The following is a 16,250-nucleotide window of genomic DNA, read 5'->3' on the forward strand; positions in this document are numbered from 1 at the left end:
AGAAAATGAAGTTTTTATTTCAGGATTGTTTCTGTGGAGATGGATTTATGGAGTTCATGGCGTTATGGAATCTGAAGCTGCCTCCTAAGGTTTCCTCTCAGGATTGTAATTGCCCTGCACAGCCTCAGTTCTTTAGGAAACTTGGCTTAAAATACCCAGTCCCTTCTCTCAGTTGCTTGTGGTCCTTGGAGGTTGTTCTAATGAGTCTTGTGGGGTGAATGTTTTCCTGAAGTTACTTGAGGACTGTCATGTTGTCCTCACTAGTGAGAGCACTGCTAACTCCTTGAGAAATTCCATTGGTAATTTGGAACAGTTGCTGAGTAGAGTTTTCACTGAAGAATTTTTATAACATTTCATAATTGTAGGCAGTTTTTTAGAGTCCTTAAACAGCAAACAATTCAGAATTTTTATAGAAGAGTTTTAATTTCTAAATCACTGCGCAGAGCAGCTGTGGCTGCCCCTGCATCCCTGGAGGTGTCAGAGGCCAGACTGGACAAGGCCTGGGAATAGTGGAAGGTGTCCAGCCCATGGCAGGGGGTGGAAGGGGATGAACTTCCAACCCAAACTAGTGTGGAATTCCATGAAACCCCTGGACAGCTGGGCAAGAACCAGCAGCACCTGACAAAGTGTCAGGGCCTGGCCCAGAGACCTCCTGAGAACAGGTGAGCCATGGCAAGAGAAGGTTGTCAGCAAGTAAGTAATCAAAGTAAGAAATAAATACAGATATGCTGTAGAGGCTCTCCAGGCATCCCTTCGGAAACACACTGAGTTGAATTCTCCCCCAGAATTTCCATTTGCATCAAAAGCTGTCATTCCCCAGCAGAGCCTCCTCAGTTCTGGAGCCACCAGAAACCAGCAGCAGGTTGGGATTGTGAAACTTGTTTCACCAAGAGGATTTCCTCATTCTTGGTTTGTTCTTGCCTGGGAAGCACATCTCCAAGTGGAAAGGGGTTCCTGTCCTCATGTCTCACCTCAGGTTTTATCAAACACCAATCTGAGAGCCTGGTGCTCTCTTCTCAGAGTTATTCCCCAGGTGCCAAATACAGGAGCCGGCAGATTTGGGATCGTTTATCTCTGCTGAAGTTTGGAGTAATTTTGTCCTTGCACTGCTGATGCCTTCAGACAGCTAGAGTCCCAGAGCTCGCTGCCTCTGTGTCATTTCAGATCTGATCCTTCTAAAGACTCCTCCAAAATAATGGCATGGCCAGCTGTACTTTCATCCTCCTGGATTTTTATTTCTGTGCTCATACATAATAAAGGCATAATTGCATTTAGATTTAAGCCTTCCTTCACATTCCATTTTTGTGTCTAGCTGAACAGAAGCATTGGAAACTAAATAATGCCTTCAAATTTGGATTCTGTTTTATCTCATCATTGATCATGTTGAAGTTGGTTTTCTTCTATTAATGTAATTTCCTATCTCAGGAGATCAGTCTGTTTGAAATGCTATTTGATACATCTGAATGAAAAGCATGCTATAAATGCCAGTGTGCCACAGGATCCTCTAAGCAGGCAAACTAACACAAAATAAAATTCAGCTCTGAAGTTTGGGGAAGAAAATATTCATTATCTGTATTTCTTCCTCAGATTTAAAGTAATTTATTTAAGTGATCTTACAGTACCTTCCTTGTTTCTCTGTTGTGCCTGCTTTATCTTTATAATTTTTATGTCAAAGGCATATTTGAATATTTACCTCCTGTGGGTGTTCTTCTTGTCCAGAAGACATCAGGTCTTTTCCTTGCCACTTCCTTACCTCCAAACTGCTTAGATTCTGGTTGGTTTTTTTTTTTTCCAGTTTATTTTTGGCTTAATTCCTTGAAGCTTAAATCTGTCTGGGAATTAGAAACATTATCCACTGATCTGTAGTAATTGTTGGCCAATTTGGGTGCAAAACAGGTTGTCTGGATAGCAATCACCAAAATTGTCCAAGATTCTCTAAAACACATTTTTCTATGAAACACTTAGAGAATATAAAGTATAATAAAATTTCCTGGACTGTGGATGCTGCATCCTGTCACCGTGCATTTCAGAGGAGATGTTATTTGTGGTAAAAAGCATTAGAAATGGCTCAAAACAAGCATTTTATTTTCCAGATAATTGTGGAGGGTAGTGGTCCCTGAAGAAGCAGAACAATTGCAATGCTTTTCTTTTGCAAAGTATTCCAGAGCACATGGGTGGCTCAAAAGTCAAATACCGCTATGACCCAAGTTGATATCACGTTTCTATCTGAATGTTTCTTTATTGGATTACAGCCAGGGAATGCACTCCAAGGGTTTTTAATGGCAAACTGCTTTCTCTAATGCCTTCCCTAAGGAATTTTTAAGAAATAATGCACATTTAATTCATTCATGCATTATTTTTAGCCCAGTTCTCTTTGTCAGGCTTTTCACCCTTGCAAATGGTTTCCCATCACAGCCAGCTGGAATTTTTCTCCAAACATATCCCTATAGAGTTCTGTATTCAAACAGTGACAGTGATATATGAAGAGTTCTGATAATTACTGTTACCATTTTTTAAGCTCAAGTGTCAAAAGTTTAGTGATGACTAAAGGCAGCTGGAAAATTTGCTTTAGAACAGAAAAAATACTTCAAGAACATTTACTTGAATGTTGTCTTTTAAAGTATTTTATTATTGTTGTGTTTGAGCTGGTGCTAGAGGTGTGTACGAGGTTCTCATAAGGCATGAACAGATTGAGCTGGATTATTTTTGAGGGGTTAAAAAACCCAAAGTATCAAAGTTTGACCTCTTGAACATGGCATAAAGGAGTTGGGAAATCAGCAATGAACAAAAATTTCTGGAATTTATTTCTGGCACTGTGCTGGTGGTTGGCTGGGTTAGGCCTGCATTCATGTTGACAAAGTGACAGGAGAAAAGGGGATTGGTTACAGCTGCCAAGTGAGGTGTTGTCAGGGAGTGGGGCTTTTCCATGGACTCCAGCCCTGTGTTGGCAGACTTGAAAGGAACCTGTGTGAAAATTCAGCTTGTCATCATGTCCTGCCTGCCTTGTCACGAGTGTGAATAATTCATAACAAAAGCTACCAAGCCAGAATGTTTTTTTCCTGCTGTCTTGAAAGGTCTTTATTTCAGTAGTAGAACATTTACCATGTAACCTCCAAATTAATTTCCATGTGTGTGGTTTGGAAGGACCCCTCCAGACCATCCAGTGCCTCCTCTTGCCATGGGTCACCCTCCTCTATCCCAGGATGCTCCAAGCCTTGTCCAGCCTGGCCTTGGACACTTCCAGGGATAGGGCAGCCACATTAATTTTGGCAGATTTTGTCTTAGCACTGAGAAAAAAAATCAGACTTTGTACAAGTTCTGCAGGAACAATTTACCAGCCCTGTGTGATCAGAACCCTTTAATCCAGCATCCCCCTGGGTTTCCTCCTCTGGAATGCCATAAGGATGGTGGTTATCACACACCCCTCCTGTGATTAGTTAGAGCTCTCCACCATGTCAGCTCCTGGTCAGGCACTCTGTGTTCTTGGATTTCAGAGATTTTATCCTGCAGCATTACTGCATCAACAGAAACAAGTTTTAATGGTGCTGCTGGCCAGAAGAGCCTGTTGGGGTATGTGCTCCCCAGCAGTGAAATGTGAGCTCAGGGAGCTGGGTTTCTCACATTCCTGCACCATCTAACCCTGCTGGGCTATTAACATAACCCTCAACTCAAAACCAGCCCTTTGAACTCCCCCAGCCCTTCCAGGGCTCCGTGCAGAAAACAACAGCTGCTTTGGACTCTTCAGTACTACTGAGCATATGAACCCCTAGGTTAAAATCCCTCTGGAAAAAGAAATGGGGATTTCATTTAATAGGGGAGAGAGTAAACCAGGTCTGGGTGAATTTGAAATATTCTGTATTTTGTATTCTCTGAAAATTCACAGATGTCTGCCAGCAAAGTTTAAATAGGTAGGTAACACTGAAAGATGTAACAGGTGGCAAAAAAAGATGATCCTTTAGTTTAAGGGTTGTATTTGCTTCACCATGAATGAAAATTTATGTTTTACCACTGCAAATTTGGGTTTTTTTCTTCATTGGCTACATGCCTTGTCCTGATTTTCCTTATAGTGTTCAGTAGTCACTGTGATTCCATTTAGATATCTTTTGTTATAAACTGAAAAGCAGCTTTAAACAAAAATAGGTGGCTGTTTTATTTTCAGTATCATGAAGTGGTTAAAGTTGGTTTAGTCTAGAATTTGTAGGGTTGACACTTATTTTTGTGTGAATAGAATAGGATCTGATGTCCACAAATTGCAGTGGTGGGCAACCAAACTAAATTGAAAGGATGGAGAGCAGTTGTGGTGCTTGGTACTTTGCTGATGAGAATTGGAGTGCTGTACAGAGGGAAATGATTCATCCTGGGCAGGACAATGGAGCAGTGGGAGGCTGGGCATTCATTTGGATCATCTTAGTCCTAGATTAACAGCCTGACATTTAAATTGCATTCTGTTCCTTACCCTTTCCTTGCATGTCTCAGCCTTGCTGTGATGTTCCTACACAGACAGCCTCTCTCACCTGGTTTATCTGTGCTCTGACAGGATCGCTTTTGGAGGAATAAGTAGAGACCACTTTGCTGTGCTGCCCTTTGTACTCACAGGTGCCAAAGTTTCCCATTGCCCACATAAGCTAAAGTGCACAAGGGAAGAAGCAACCACCTTTTAATCTTGACATTCTACTTTTTATTCTTTTAATCTGCCTGCAAAGTAAATCCTTGTTCTGGTTGTCAGCACTGAGGTTGGGCTGTGGCTTAAATCAGTGCTGGACTGCACTGGCTGCACTCACAGCTGAGACTCTCATCCCAGGGCTTTTCTCTGCTACATCTTGGAAACTTCAACCCTCCAGCCCTGTGCTAAAGAGAGTAAAGAATGTTTGGCAAGGGCTCAGTATGAGACCAAGGTCTGAGTCACTGGCAGTGTCACAATTGAGTGGATAAAGCCTTCCCTCTCCTGGGAAGCCTCTGGCACTGCCTGACGCTGACAGAAAGAGGCTCCACCAGGGTTTTTGAAACCATTCTCCTTGTGCTGCTCAGGGAGGAGCTGCTCTTCACGGCTGGCAGTGGCTTAGGATGAGTGGCCACTCGTCCATGATCTATTTGCTGTATTCTACTGGCAATCCCAGCTATAATTCCTGGGTTGAAAGGAAATTTTCTCTCATGTGGGATTAAATTCTGTGGCCATCTTTTTAAAAATAGAAGCAAAGGCTGTGCTCAGAATGGTTATACACTGAACAAGGCATTATAGTATGGATAGTTGCTAAAATAGGTGAAAAGGAAAAGAAAGGTTATGCCTTAGCCTTAGAAGCAATTGATTTAATGTGATTAATGTCAATTATTTTGAGTGGAGAGATTCAGAACTGCAGGCACTTCAGGTTTAAAGTAAATTTATGATTAAAGTTTCCTAGACTGTAGAAATGTAATTGCTTAGGGGCAGGACGGGAATCCCTCCATATATTATAAACTAAACTATGTGGTCTTGAACATACTGAAATACAAGATAATAGCAATTAGGTGTCGAACAGGACTTCTGTGGAGCTGAGGGTGAAAGAAGTACTGAGCTGACGAGCCTGATGTTTTCCTCCTCCATACCCCAAGACTAAAAACTATCTTTTAACAAAATATTCTTGTGTTTGGTGCATCACTGTGCTGTGGACAGATGTGTCAACCCACTGCCACTGCTGCTTTTAAAGCTTCTCTGTTTTCTATCCTTTCACTTCTCTGATGCAAGTTGGGAGTCTGTCAGTCTGATAGTCTTGTAACAGCAGCAGAATAATTTGAAGAAATATAAAATTATAGATAATGATGAAAGTAAGGAGCCTCTGGAAAACTTGGCAAGGCAGCTGTCAGGTTGCATGAAAAGAATCTTGTGTTTTAATGTAATGCAAGTTAAAGGATGTGATAGAAACGGATCTTTGTTCTCTCTTGCTCATGGCCAGCAGAACCAAGTGAAATGATTCTGAATCACATTAGAGGGGGTGTTTGCTCTGTAGCTGTAGCTTTTCCAGCACTTCATCCTTGAGATATTTCCAGGAGGTATTTTACAGTCACCTCTGGGGATGGCAGTGACTCTGCCACTGCTCATGGCCCCCTGAGCTCGGCCTTTCAGCAGGCTCACTCCCCCACTGCCGCTTCACCTGCTCTGTCCTGATTCACTTTGTCCTGGAGCTGCACTGAAGTGAACCTCTGGCAATTGCTTTGCTTTGTAGTGTTTGTTTTTGGCAGAGGAACAAGGCTTATGCAGTGATGCCGTCCATCTGTCCCCTCATTCCAGCCTCCCCATCAATCCCTGGAGCTTTTAAACACACACGTGGATTTCCATCGGATTTGATAGAGCAGCAGAGTTTTTCCATCCAGTTCCTGTAGCTGTCACCAAAACCGGCAGCAGCAGAGAGGCTGGGCTGGGAGGGAGCCTCCAGGAAAGCTCCAGGTGGGCTCTGTGGGCACATCCAGCTCGGAGCAGACCCCAGGCTTTGCTCTGCCCTTGGCTGCTGCTCAGGCTGAGGTGGTGAGAAGTGCCAGGGGAGTTGTGCTGAGATCTGCAGATCTGTGAGCAGTCACATTTTGCTGTCTTTCCATGCTAAATGTGTTTCATAAAGCCCTTTCTTGTATGTGCTAGACATTCCCTGGCTGTAGGGGCTCTAGACTCTTGCACACTAAGTGAGGTTTTATTTTGGTAAAGAGACCTCCCCACAAGCTATTCAAACACCACAGGGTGTTCATTGCTTCCTCCTGATCACAAGAGCTGCATGTTTTTACTTGCAGTTACCTTTTTTCCTCTTACCTGTTTAGCCACATTTGAAGTAATTAGTGGGCAAATTGCTGCATATATGAATTTTTAGGGGATTTTGTGCTTTTTTTTTTTCATTTTCATTGCTTTTGGCTCTTACTCCCAACGTTAAAGCAAGATATGCTGTTAAAATTGCTGAAGAAGTAATGGAGGTCAAGTCTTTGAAGTACTGCTTCTTCATTGTGAATTATTAATTCTCAAGGCATACAGAAAGAGTGACATTGTAAAATTCATGGTAAAATTATGTACTTTGTCACACTGCTCTGCTTGCGTGCATTCTGCTCTGCTTTTCATACCATCTCCTTGGATTACCTCTTACCATTTTTAGTTGTATTCAGTTCATCCTCAAACTGGATTTCTCATTTTCAACTCCTCCACACGGTTTTGGAATTACTCTGATGTGAAGTCTGTGAGGTCACTGTCTTTCCTAGTGTGAAATTACAGTGAGAAAAGGGAAGTTCCTGAGAATTTATCGTGAGATCCAAGGCTGTGTTAGAAAACAGTTTGGGGTGATGCAACTACTTCTGTACCCACAGAAACTGTAAAAAAATACTGGTTTAAAACCAGGAACTTCTCAGGCTTTTGATTTTTGGTCTGGGTCCAGGAATGTAGGATGCAAATTAATGTTTTCATTTTCACCCCGTTTGGTGAGGACTTTGTCAAAAACTCTTGTTGATGGCTCTGGGAGAGCAGAAGGGCTGTTCGTACTGGTCAACACAGGGACATCAACAGAGCTCACCCAGAGCTGGCTCTCACTATGTTTGCTTCAAGCTGGCTTTGTCAGGAACTTTTTTATGTTGTTTGCATTGTAGAATATTTGAGTTAATGTTACTGCTTAAATTAGCACGGCCTCAGCCTTGCTGTGCTTGTTTCCTCTAGGCTGGGATCTGTCTCTGTCCTTGGTCTAACATGAGGTTTTCCACTTAACCCCATCCCTTGGTTTAAATTGCTACCCCTGCACCAGCCCTTGACATCTTGAAATCTCTCTTCCTATTTCCAGATATTTGTGTGAAGACTTTTTTATTTACAGCAATACAAAACTGCAGTGATGAAAGTGTGATGGTGCTTTTAACCTCCTTCAGGTGAAATAAGAAACCCAGATTTATTGTTGGTTACTGAATCAAGTATCTCTTCCCAGATTTCTTCCAGAGGGGTTATGAAACAATGAAGAATTATTTTAATTAAATGCACCCACAAGGTGTATCTGAAGAACTGAAGTAGATCTTTACCTTTGGCTAACCTCAGCTTTCCAAGCTTTTACCACACTGGAAAAGAATGTAGTCCCAAAAGGCTTTCAAGCTTGATGTGGTTTTTTGGAAGCTGTTTAACTTTTGTTGTGGGGTTTTTATTGCTCTCTGATTACAGCTTAATGGCTTATTAAGAACAACAGTTCCATCCCAGTCCAAAAACATCTTTTCATAACAATTCTCCCTGTGAGTCATTGCATTTATTTATCTCCATATTTATTGCAGTAAATCCTTCACTTCCTCTGCTCCCCCAACAACCCTGTTTGGTGTTTGTTGTTCTCACTGAAACCGTGGCAGCCGTGGTAGAATACATCTTTGTTTTTCTGCAGCATTTCTGCGTTTACAGAGCTGCACTGGGGTTTTTCTTGGATTGCCTCCCCATTTTATGTTCTGTGTCCTTGTTACAGCCTTTGAAAGCTTTTCCCAGCGAGCACAAAGTGCATTAAATGGCATGTGCAAATGAGCAGCAGCACAGCTGCTAATTGTGCTAACAGATGTAAATAGGAAAACCTTTACTTTTCTAATGCTGCAAGTATTTATAGCAACCATTACCCATCTTCCATAACACTTTGATTATGGAAGGAGCCTCTCTCAGGTTCAGCAAAGTTGATTAAGCTTTTGCAGATGGTTTGATTTGCTGAGGTAAAGTGGAAGAAATGCAGATGTTTGAAAGCTTTTGTTTTAGATGCTTCAGGCAACTAAGTGGCTTAAAAGGAAAGCTTTTGCTTTGCATCCTTCAGAGACATCCATGGCTTTTGAAAGGGAACATATGGCAGGGCTGTTCACAGGGAATGGGAGCTCTTGGAGCTGTGTTCCCCACACGCATCCCCTGCCCTGCCAGGGTAGTTTGAACATGATTTGCCTCAAGTAGAGCCTGACTTGCAAAACCCTCAGGCCAGAGCCAGGCAGCTCCCATTTCCTCTGTGCTTGTGATTCATCCATCAAGATCTGCATCCCAAGGACAAGGACTCTCTTGGGAATGAGTGGCATCCTCGTGGGTGGAAGTGTGTTTGCAGCTCAGAGGAGGTTGACCTCAGAGTAACTGGAATAATTCAGGTAATTTTCCTGCAGGGCTTTTGTGTAACCCTTTGCCACCGTTGGCAAGGTGATCACTGCCTGGGCCAGCCTTGGAGGAGCAGAGGAGACTCCTGGACTGAGGCACCCAGCAGTCTCTGCTCCCTGGGTTAATTCCCATTTTCTGTTTTCAGCAGCCCAGGTGAAACCTTAAATGGCAGTAAGAGACCTGTGGCAGTCTGGGCAAATCCCTTTGGCCCCAGAGGACTCTGCAGAGCTCCATCTCCATCCAGCCCCCATGGGGGTTTTGGACTCACATTGCATTTGATCCAGGGCACCATTTTCTTTGGGAAGCTGCTTTGCTCTCTTCATCTGATTCAATTCTCTTGGTTTTACACAAATAGGATTTAGGTGTATTTATCTAATCTAGGAACTTGAGAGAGTCGTTCTCTCCCTTTATCTTTCTCCAGTGGCAGACAGCAGAAAACTTGTGGAAGCATGAGGGAAATGGTTCCTGCTTAAGATGTGAACTCTTAAACAAGTGCAAATGTGCTCAGTATGTCAATGAATTGCTGTGTCTCTGCAAGGCATCTTCAGCTTCTCTCTGTCCTGGCAGGCAGGTCAGTGCTTCCCACTGCAGTTCTGTAACCTACCTCTGTGTGCAGATATTTAAAAAAAAAAGTCCAAACCTTAGTGTTTCTCATCTTCCTCACAATGGTGCTCTTTTCCAAATAGCTGCAGTGGTGTGTTCTGGCTTTGGTTGTTGTTGTTTTTTTTTCCTGCAGTAAAAATTTCACCTTTTTTCCTCCCCCTTAGGACTTGGCTACTAAGAAATCTGCTAAAACATTTCCTCATCATTTTGCAAAATGACAATTGCTTGGTGTCTAGGAGAATTTTAAAAATCTGCAGTTGGGATCACAGGCCATGAAAATGGGTGTGGCTTTGACTGCACCTGCTAAGCAGAGATACCTTTGTATATGTTTTTCACCCCCACTCTTCTCTTTCTTCTGAGAACTGAAATTTAATTACAGAGCTTGGGAAACTCTTCCCACTGTGTAGAGACTGAGCTAAACAAAACAATGAGAGGAAAATGAGAGCAAGGTAGGAGCAAGAATTGTAAAAAACCACCTCATACTTGAGATTTCTGTACTACTCAAAAGTTTCATTCACCTCCTTCTTAAATGGGAGGGGATATGTGGGGGTTGATGGGTGTGAATACTTATTATTTTCTCCAAGGGGGAAAAGAAAGAAAAGGTGGCTTTCAGTATAATTCATAGGGCTAATGCGTAGATCTACCTGGTTATTAAATCCTAAAGCCTTGGCTGAGCTGAGTAATGAATGCCATTTTACTGCTGCTCAGAAGTCCCCTTTCCTAATCACTTTAGACCCACAAGTCAGGTCCTAGCAGAAGTTGTTTGGAATTTCACCTTGGTAATAAATGTTGAGATCGTGTTCTGTTAAAATAGAGCTGCTTTTAAAAAAATAATTGCTACTATTATGGTTACTAGCACAGGAGAGGGAAGGGCAGAAGCAGTTATCTGTGATCTTCTTCTATCTCCATTTGAATTTGACAGGATTGTGCATCTGAAGGATGTGAAGGTAGATCAGAAAGTTCATCACAGTGTCTGGTGGCTGTAGTCACAATAGAGGGACAGATGTGTTAAACTGCAGGTTTTCCTACAGGGACTTTCCAAATAGTGCAGGGTGTGAAGTACCAGTAGATGGTATGTTAAGGGTTATAAATGAGCTAAATCTGCTTGGGTTTTTGTGGGGTTTTTTTTATAATACATATTTTTAAATTTTATTTTTGGGTAATCCTTATACATAATTTGTTTTAAGTAAATAAAAAAGATTCCCAGGGGAGTTTCCCTCAGAACTTTTCCAGACTGCTCTTGTAGATGTCACCAAAGTATTGTGTTTGCTTTGGATAACTGAGCAAATTACAAATTAAAAGCTTAGTAAAAGACAAGCAGTTAATAAGCGTAACTTGGTGCAGTATAAACAGTTGAAAAAATGAAGTCTCCTCTCCCAGAGCTGCCAAATCAGGTCAAATGTCAGTTTTTGAAACAGTGCCTAGTTCTTGAGTGTGTGTTTCTACGTGCTTTTTGAGAGGGTAGAATGGAATTCTCTTCTGGGGTTGAGGCTCTACAGATCCTCTCCCAAGTGCTCCTAAATACAATCACAGAACCCCAGAATGGTTTGGGTTGGAAGGGACCCCAGAGCTTGTCCAGTGCCACCCCTGCCATGGGCAGGGACACCTCCCACTGTCCCTGGCTGCTCCCAGCCTGTCTGACCTGGCCTTGGACACTTCCAGGGATCCAGGGGCAGCCACAGCTGCTCTGGGCACCCTGTGCCAGGGCCTGCCCACCCTGCCAGGGAAGAATTCCTTCCTTAATACCTCATCTAAACCTTCTCTCTATCCATTTAAGATCATTGTCCCCTGTCCTGTTTATTTTATGTATGTTTATTCATGTAAAGGTTATTTATTAAACCTCTTTGTACAAACAAAACATCTTTGTTTAAATACAGAGGACACTTTCTGTGGGACATGTTATGTCCTTGAAGGGATGTCAGGAATCCTTTCCCTTCTCATTTCTAGCAGGATTTTGCCTCTTTATAATGCAGGGTACATCCTGCTCTGCTGATTTTTTTTTTTGCCTCTGATTATTCAGTGTTGCACATAAGCAGCTGTGCCCAGAGAGAAGTGTCCCCCATTAATCAGGAGCCATATGGCAGGTGAGGATGGAATATTGCAGCTCTGGGCTGAGCCCCTCCTGTTCACTCACACACAGTGAGTACCCTGTGAATGCATCCCTGCCAACAGCACAGCTCCTTCAGCCCGGGCTGCTGAGTGACAATGGCCTTCCTGGGGCCTTCTGCCTTCCTCACTGAGCTTTTGCTTCTCTTAGGCACTGGGAGAGCCCAGGTCCCTGTGCAGTAAATAACTCAGTAGGGACAGAGGGAAAAGCCAGGGGGGCTCTGAGCTGCCTGCACTGCCCTGCTCTTGGATGTTGTACAGGTGTGTGTGTCCAGTGCTGTTTCCCAGCCCTGTGCTCAGTTCCTTGTAGTGATCCTTCTTTTGGAGAAACTCAGGAGTAGGAAACTCTCAGATGATGCCCTTTCCTGACCAGAGATGGGGCAACTGAGACATGTTTTAAAAACTTTTATTCCATTTCCAGTCTCATGAGAAGGGTGAGACAATACAGATGTTATAATTCCCCCAAGACAATCAGAAGCTGTTTTTTAATTACAATACCCTATAAGTGTTTCTTGGCCTATCAGCTTTTGCCACACCTTGCTGTAGATGCCTTAGAGCAAATAATCTAAAATTACCCCTCGTGGGTCCTACTCCAGTGCATCTTTCATAGTTCTATTTCTCCAAAGCATCTAGGTTATTTGCAAGGCCATCCTTTGAAACTCCTTTCTAGTTCCATTTCTCTCTCAACAATGTCTGTCCTGTTCCATGGCATTTCTAAGTCAGCATTCCTTATCTCAAGGTTTACATGCAGATCTGTGAGCCTTCTGTCAGGCTTGGAGAATTCTCTACAAATCCATTTCCCACAGAAAACAATGTGCAAGAAGCCCTCAGTGAATTCAGTTTGCACCACAGCAATCATAACCTGCATCTATGAACTGAAATTGCCTGGGTTTGGGAACTTTATTGCAGCTGAAGATGGCATTAGCTTTGTAGTGTTAGTTTTTTAACACAGCACACAGCTGGATAAGTGTGGAAATGGGTGGGCTTGCAGCAGAGTGGGAAAGTCACTACACACACTATTGCCATTAGTAGGTGCCATATTGGACCAAAATAGCTGCTCTTTCACCCCAGAAGAGCAGGCAGCCTGTTCCTAAGGAGGACTGGGATTTCTGCAGCCCTGTTTGCAATAGGATATTTCTGGCCTTAAGTTCCACTGAGATTCTGAGCACTTTGCACTTTTATGGACATCTGTGATGCACTTGATCAGCTGAAAATGAAATCACAGAGTTTCTCGTGGGTCATAGGTTTTCTTTGATCCTTTTGGATTTTAACCACGGGATAACCTTTATCCCTTCACTGGTGGAAAAACTCAGCAGCAGAAAACCAAACCATCACAAGGGGGGAGCTGATCTTAAGCGTTTGAAGTGTGATGTTGGAGCCAGGGAAATACTGATGTATTTCAAGCTTGACTGAGGCACAATGGTCATATTATCGCCCCTTCCTGGTGTGCTGTGATGTCCAGCTCTGGGTGGTCTGTGCCAAGACACTTGGGATGTGTTTGAAAGGCATCATTTTATGTATTGGCAAACCTGGAGCTGACAAGTGGCATTGTTTGAAGCAGGAGCGTGCCTTGCTGTGCTCCCACAGGTTCAGGCAGTGGGATTTTGTGCCCTTCCTAGTAAAAGCAGAGCCTTGGCAGAGGATTTCAGTGCTTCCATGGCCTTTGCTCTCCAGGCATCTCCAGTGTACCAGGACAGTGTTCAAAATCTCCTCATCTACTGCATGCATTGTTTTTTCAGTTGTTTTCTTTTTCAACAGATGTGAGTACATAAACTTCCCAGGTTTTCCTGCTTTATATTCTAGCAGCACACAAAAATGGGAGCTGGAAATGCACTCTGGAGCACAGGCCCCTCGGTGTGTTTGGGGCGAACATATTTAATACCAGGCTGGGAGAATAACATGCCAGGAATGTGGTGTCTGCCTGGCATCCCTGCTTGAACAGGGATCACACCATGTCAGAATTTCTCTTGCTCAGCATCTCTGTGCTTTATAAGCACAAACTACCAGAACTCTGTGGTTTTCCCTGGGTACAGAGGCTATGGAATAGCAGGCAGGCTTTGTGCACCTGAGCTGTAGCTGGTGATGGCAGACAGACTCTTGCACTTCTTTGCCCAGTGGAGATTCTGTGGTGCAGTCCCTGTAAGGCCTCGGGGAGAGCTGGGGCAGCTGGCAGAGGCAGCGTGGGGCTCCAGCAGCTCACTGCCCTGGGAGCCCATCCCTGCTGTGCCGGGTAACCGTGCTGTGCTTCCCCCCAGGAGGACTTCCGCAATAAAGTTGAAGATTACATTAAGCGCTACGCGAGATGATGAAGGGGGACGGATGGCAGGACCACGGCTCCAGAGCTGTCCTCAATCCAACAGCAGCCAAACAGCCCGGGTTGTACCAGTCCTGTGTCCATGTTGTACTGAAGAAGAAAACTAACTTCATAACCTGTCCATGTTCAAAGGAGAGTTCAGCATAAATACGGCAAGAAATTGTGTCTGTCGGTTGAAAAAGTTGTCTGCTTCCTTTACAAATGTTTACTCTTCTGAACTGTACTGTATATCCTGTTGATGAGATACGCTTGAGAAGTTGAAAGACGTCACTATTGAAATTGTAATTACACTTTTTTATTTTAAACACTTGCCTAATCTGGAGGGAGGGAAGGAAAAAAAAAACAAAAACCCAAAACCCAAACAAACCAAGCAGAAAAGGTGGCGTGTTTTTGGAACACTTTGAGTTGGCAATAAATGGTCTCCTGTGAACCAAATCACAAAACTGTTGCCTTTGATGAGCAGAAACAATATGAGCTTTTTCTAAGAGTCACTCAGCTGAGGCTTAGAGCTTGCCAGAGTGGAAGTGCAAAATGAGATTCTACTTCTGGTGTTGAAGTTCTCGATGCTGTTTAATGTAAGTATGTTTTTGTCAGTTTGGAATTATTACATTGTTAATTTAGGCTCTATTTGGGCTACAGTCTTTTTGGGTTTTTTTTTGTTTCTATTCATTGTGTGAAGTAGTTAAAAAAAATACATGCTAATATGTAACTTAAGTACATGTTTAGTATTAGTAAAATTATATATATATATATATATATATAAAATATATATTATCTATTTCTGTGAAAAAATTAATGAAAGGGAGATTTTTTTAAAAAGAAATCTGCTTTTGGCTTTCCAGTCTGGATGTGGTGAGGGAGCATCAGATGCTGTTTGATCTGATGAAGATAAATTTAGGCACTGTTGCCTGGAGAGCACCTAATTGTGTTCTCCAGATTCCTGCACTGAAAGGGAATGACACAGCTGGAACCACAACACATTTCCCCCCCGGTGCACACTTTGGCTTTCTTGATTTGGGAGGATGTGATGCTGCAGTTGCCTTTTCTGTAAGGAGCTGGGTGGCTCCGAGAGCTGCTGAGGAGAGGCTTCAGCCCGTGTGCCAGGGTTCCCTCAGCATCCTCCAGGACTGGGATCACACAGATGGAGCCCAGCTGAGCTTTACAAACCAGGAAATAAATGTTTGTGTGCTTTCATGCAGTAGCAAGCGTGTGTGTGACACTTGGGCTTTGACTGTTGGGGTTTTATTCCCCCTCCATTCTCTCCTGCTGTTCCTCTGCTGCAGAGGAAATGAAAACAATCTCCTCAAGAGCACAGCAGAGCTGGGCGCAAACTGTAAGCGTGAAACGTGTGTGTTGAGTTTCCCTGTGCCTTTTTCTTTGCAGCTGCACCAGCTCCTGTAGCTGTTGCTGGAGGCCTGGGAAAGCAGGGAGGTGAAATGCAGGGGCTGGCACGCAGGAGGAGAGCTGCACCTGCAGGCACTGTTCAGGGAAACACGGATCAGCCTTTTCAGCAGGCACATGCAGTGAGAGATCTCTGCTGCCAAAACAGATGTGTCAGCAAAGGTAGGGGTAAAACACTCACAGAAATGGCAAGGTTGGAAATCCATCTGGATTTTACTTACGGCATTCGAAGGATTCTCTTATTCTTGAGTCAAAAACTCAACCAGGTTGGTGTAACAAAGTAGTTCTTGCTGTAGAGGCACGCTGGTACTGTCCCATCCTTCAGGAGGAGGGGTCACAGCCCTCATTTCTTGGGATGTCCCCATGGATGGCTCAGCAAAGCCAGGGTGCTGCTCAGGGGAGCCAGGCAGCCCTGTGAGCACAGAGCTGCAGCCATCAAAGCCATCCCTGCCTCCCAGAACAATCCTGTCTCACCCTTCCCTGTATTGTTGCTTGCCTGGAGGAGATGAGCAGAATAATAAAGTTTGGATACTGTTAAATACTGTACAAGAAAGTCTGAGCATTGGTTTGTGCTCATCCAGGACACGGGGCGGGGGGGAGGATCCTAGATCTCAGCACCTCACAGTCAGGAAAATAAACTGAGTTTTTCCTGAAGGCAAGGAGATTTGGGGGGGGAAGGGTTATGTATTTACATAATATATATTTGTTTATATGTATTTTTATGTGTATTTGTAT

At 43.5% G+C, this 16,250-nt stretch overlaps 1 protein-coding gene across 2 annotated transcripts in view; it reads left to right on the top strand.

Moving 5' to 3' along the window:
• Positions 1–15,308, top strand: part of UBE2F (ubiquitin conjugating enzyme E2 F (putative)) — a 54,760-nt gene extending 39,452 nt beyond the window's left edge. The window contains exon 11 of one of the 2 annotated variants that reach the window (XR_003961235.4): positions 14,056–14,295. Coding sequence is in view for 1 of the 2 variants with exons in the window: in XM_002193384.6 (XP_002193420.1) it covers positions 14,056–14,106 (51 nt within the window). In the remaining variant the exon portion in view is untranslated. Of the gene's footprint in view, positions 1–14,055 lie in introns of both variants that reach the window. The other variant, XM_002193384.6, reaches the window with a different exon arrangement.
• Positions 15,309–16,250: the final 942 nt, after the last annotated feature.

Source organism: Taeniopygia guttata, chromosome 7 (genome assembly GCF_048771995.1).
Source record: "Taeniopygia guttata chromosome 7, bTaeGut7.mat, whole genome shotgun sequence".
Lineage (NCBI taxonomy): Eukaryota > Metazoa > Chordata > Aves > Passeriformes > Estrildidae > Taeniopygia > Taeniopygia guttata.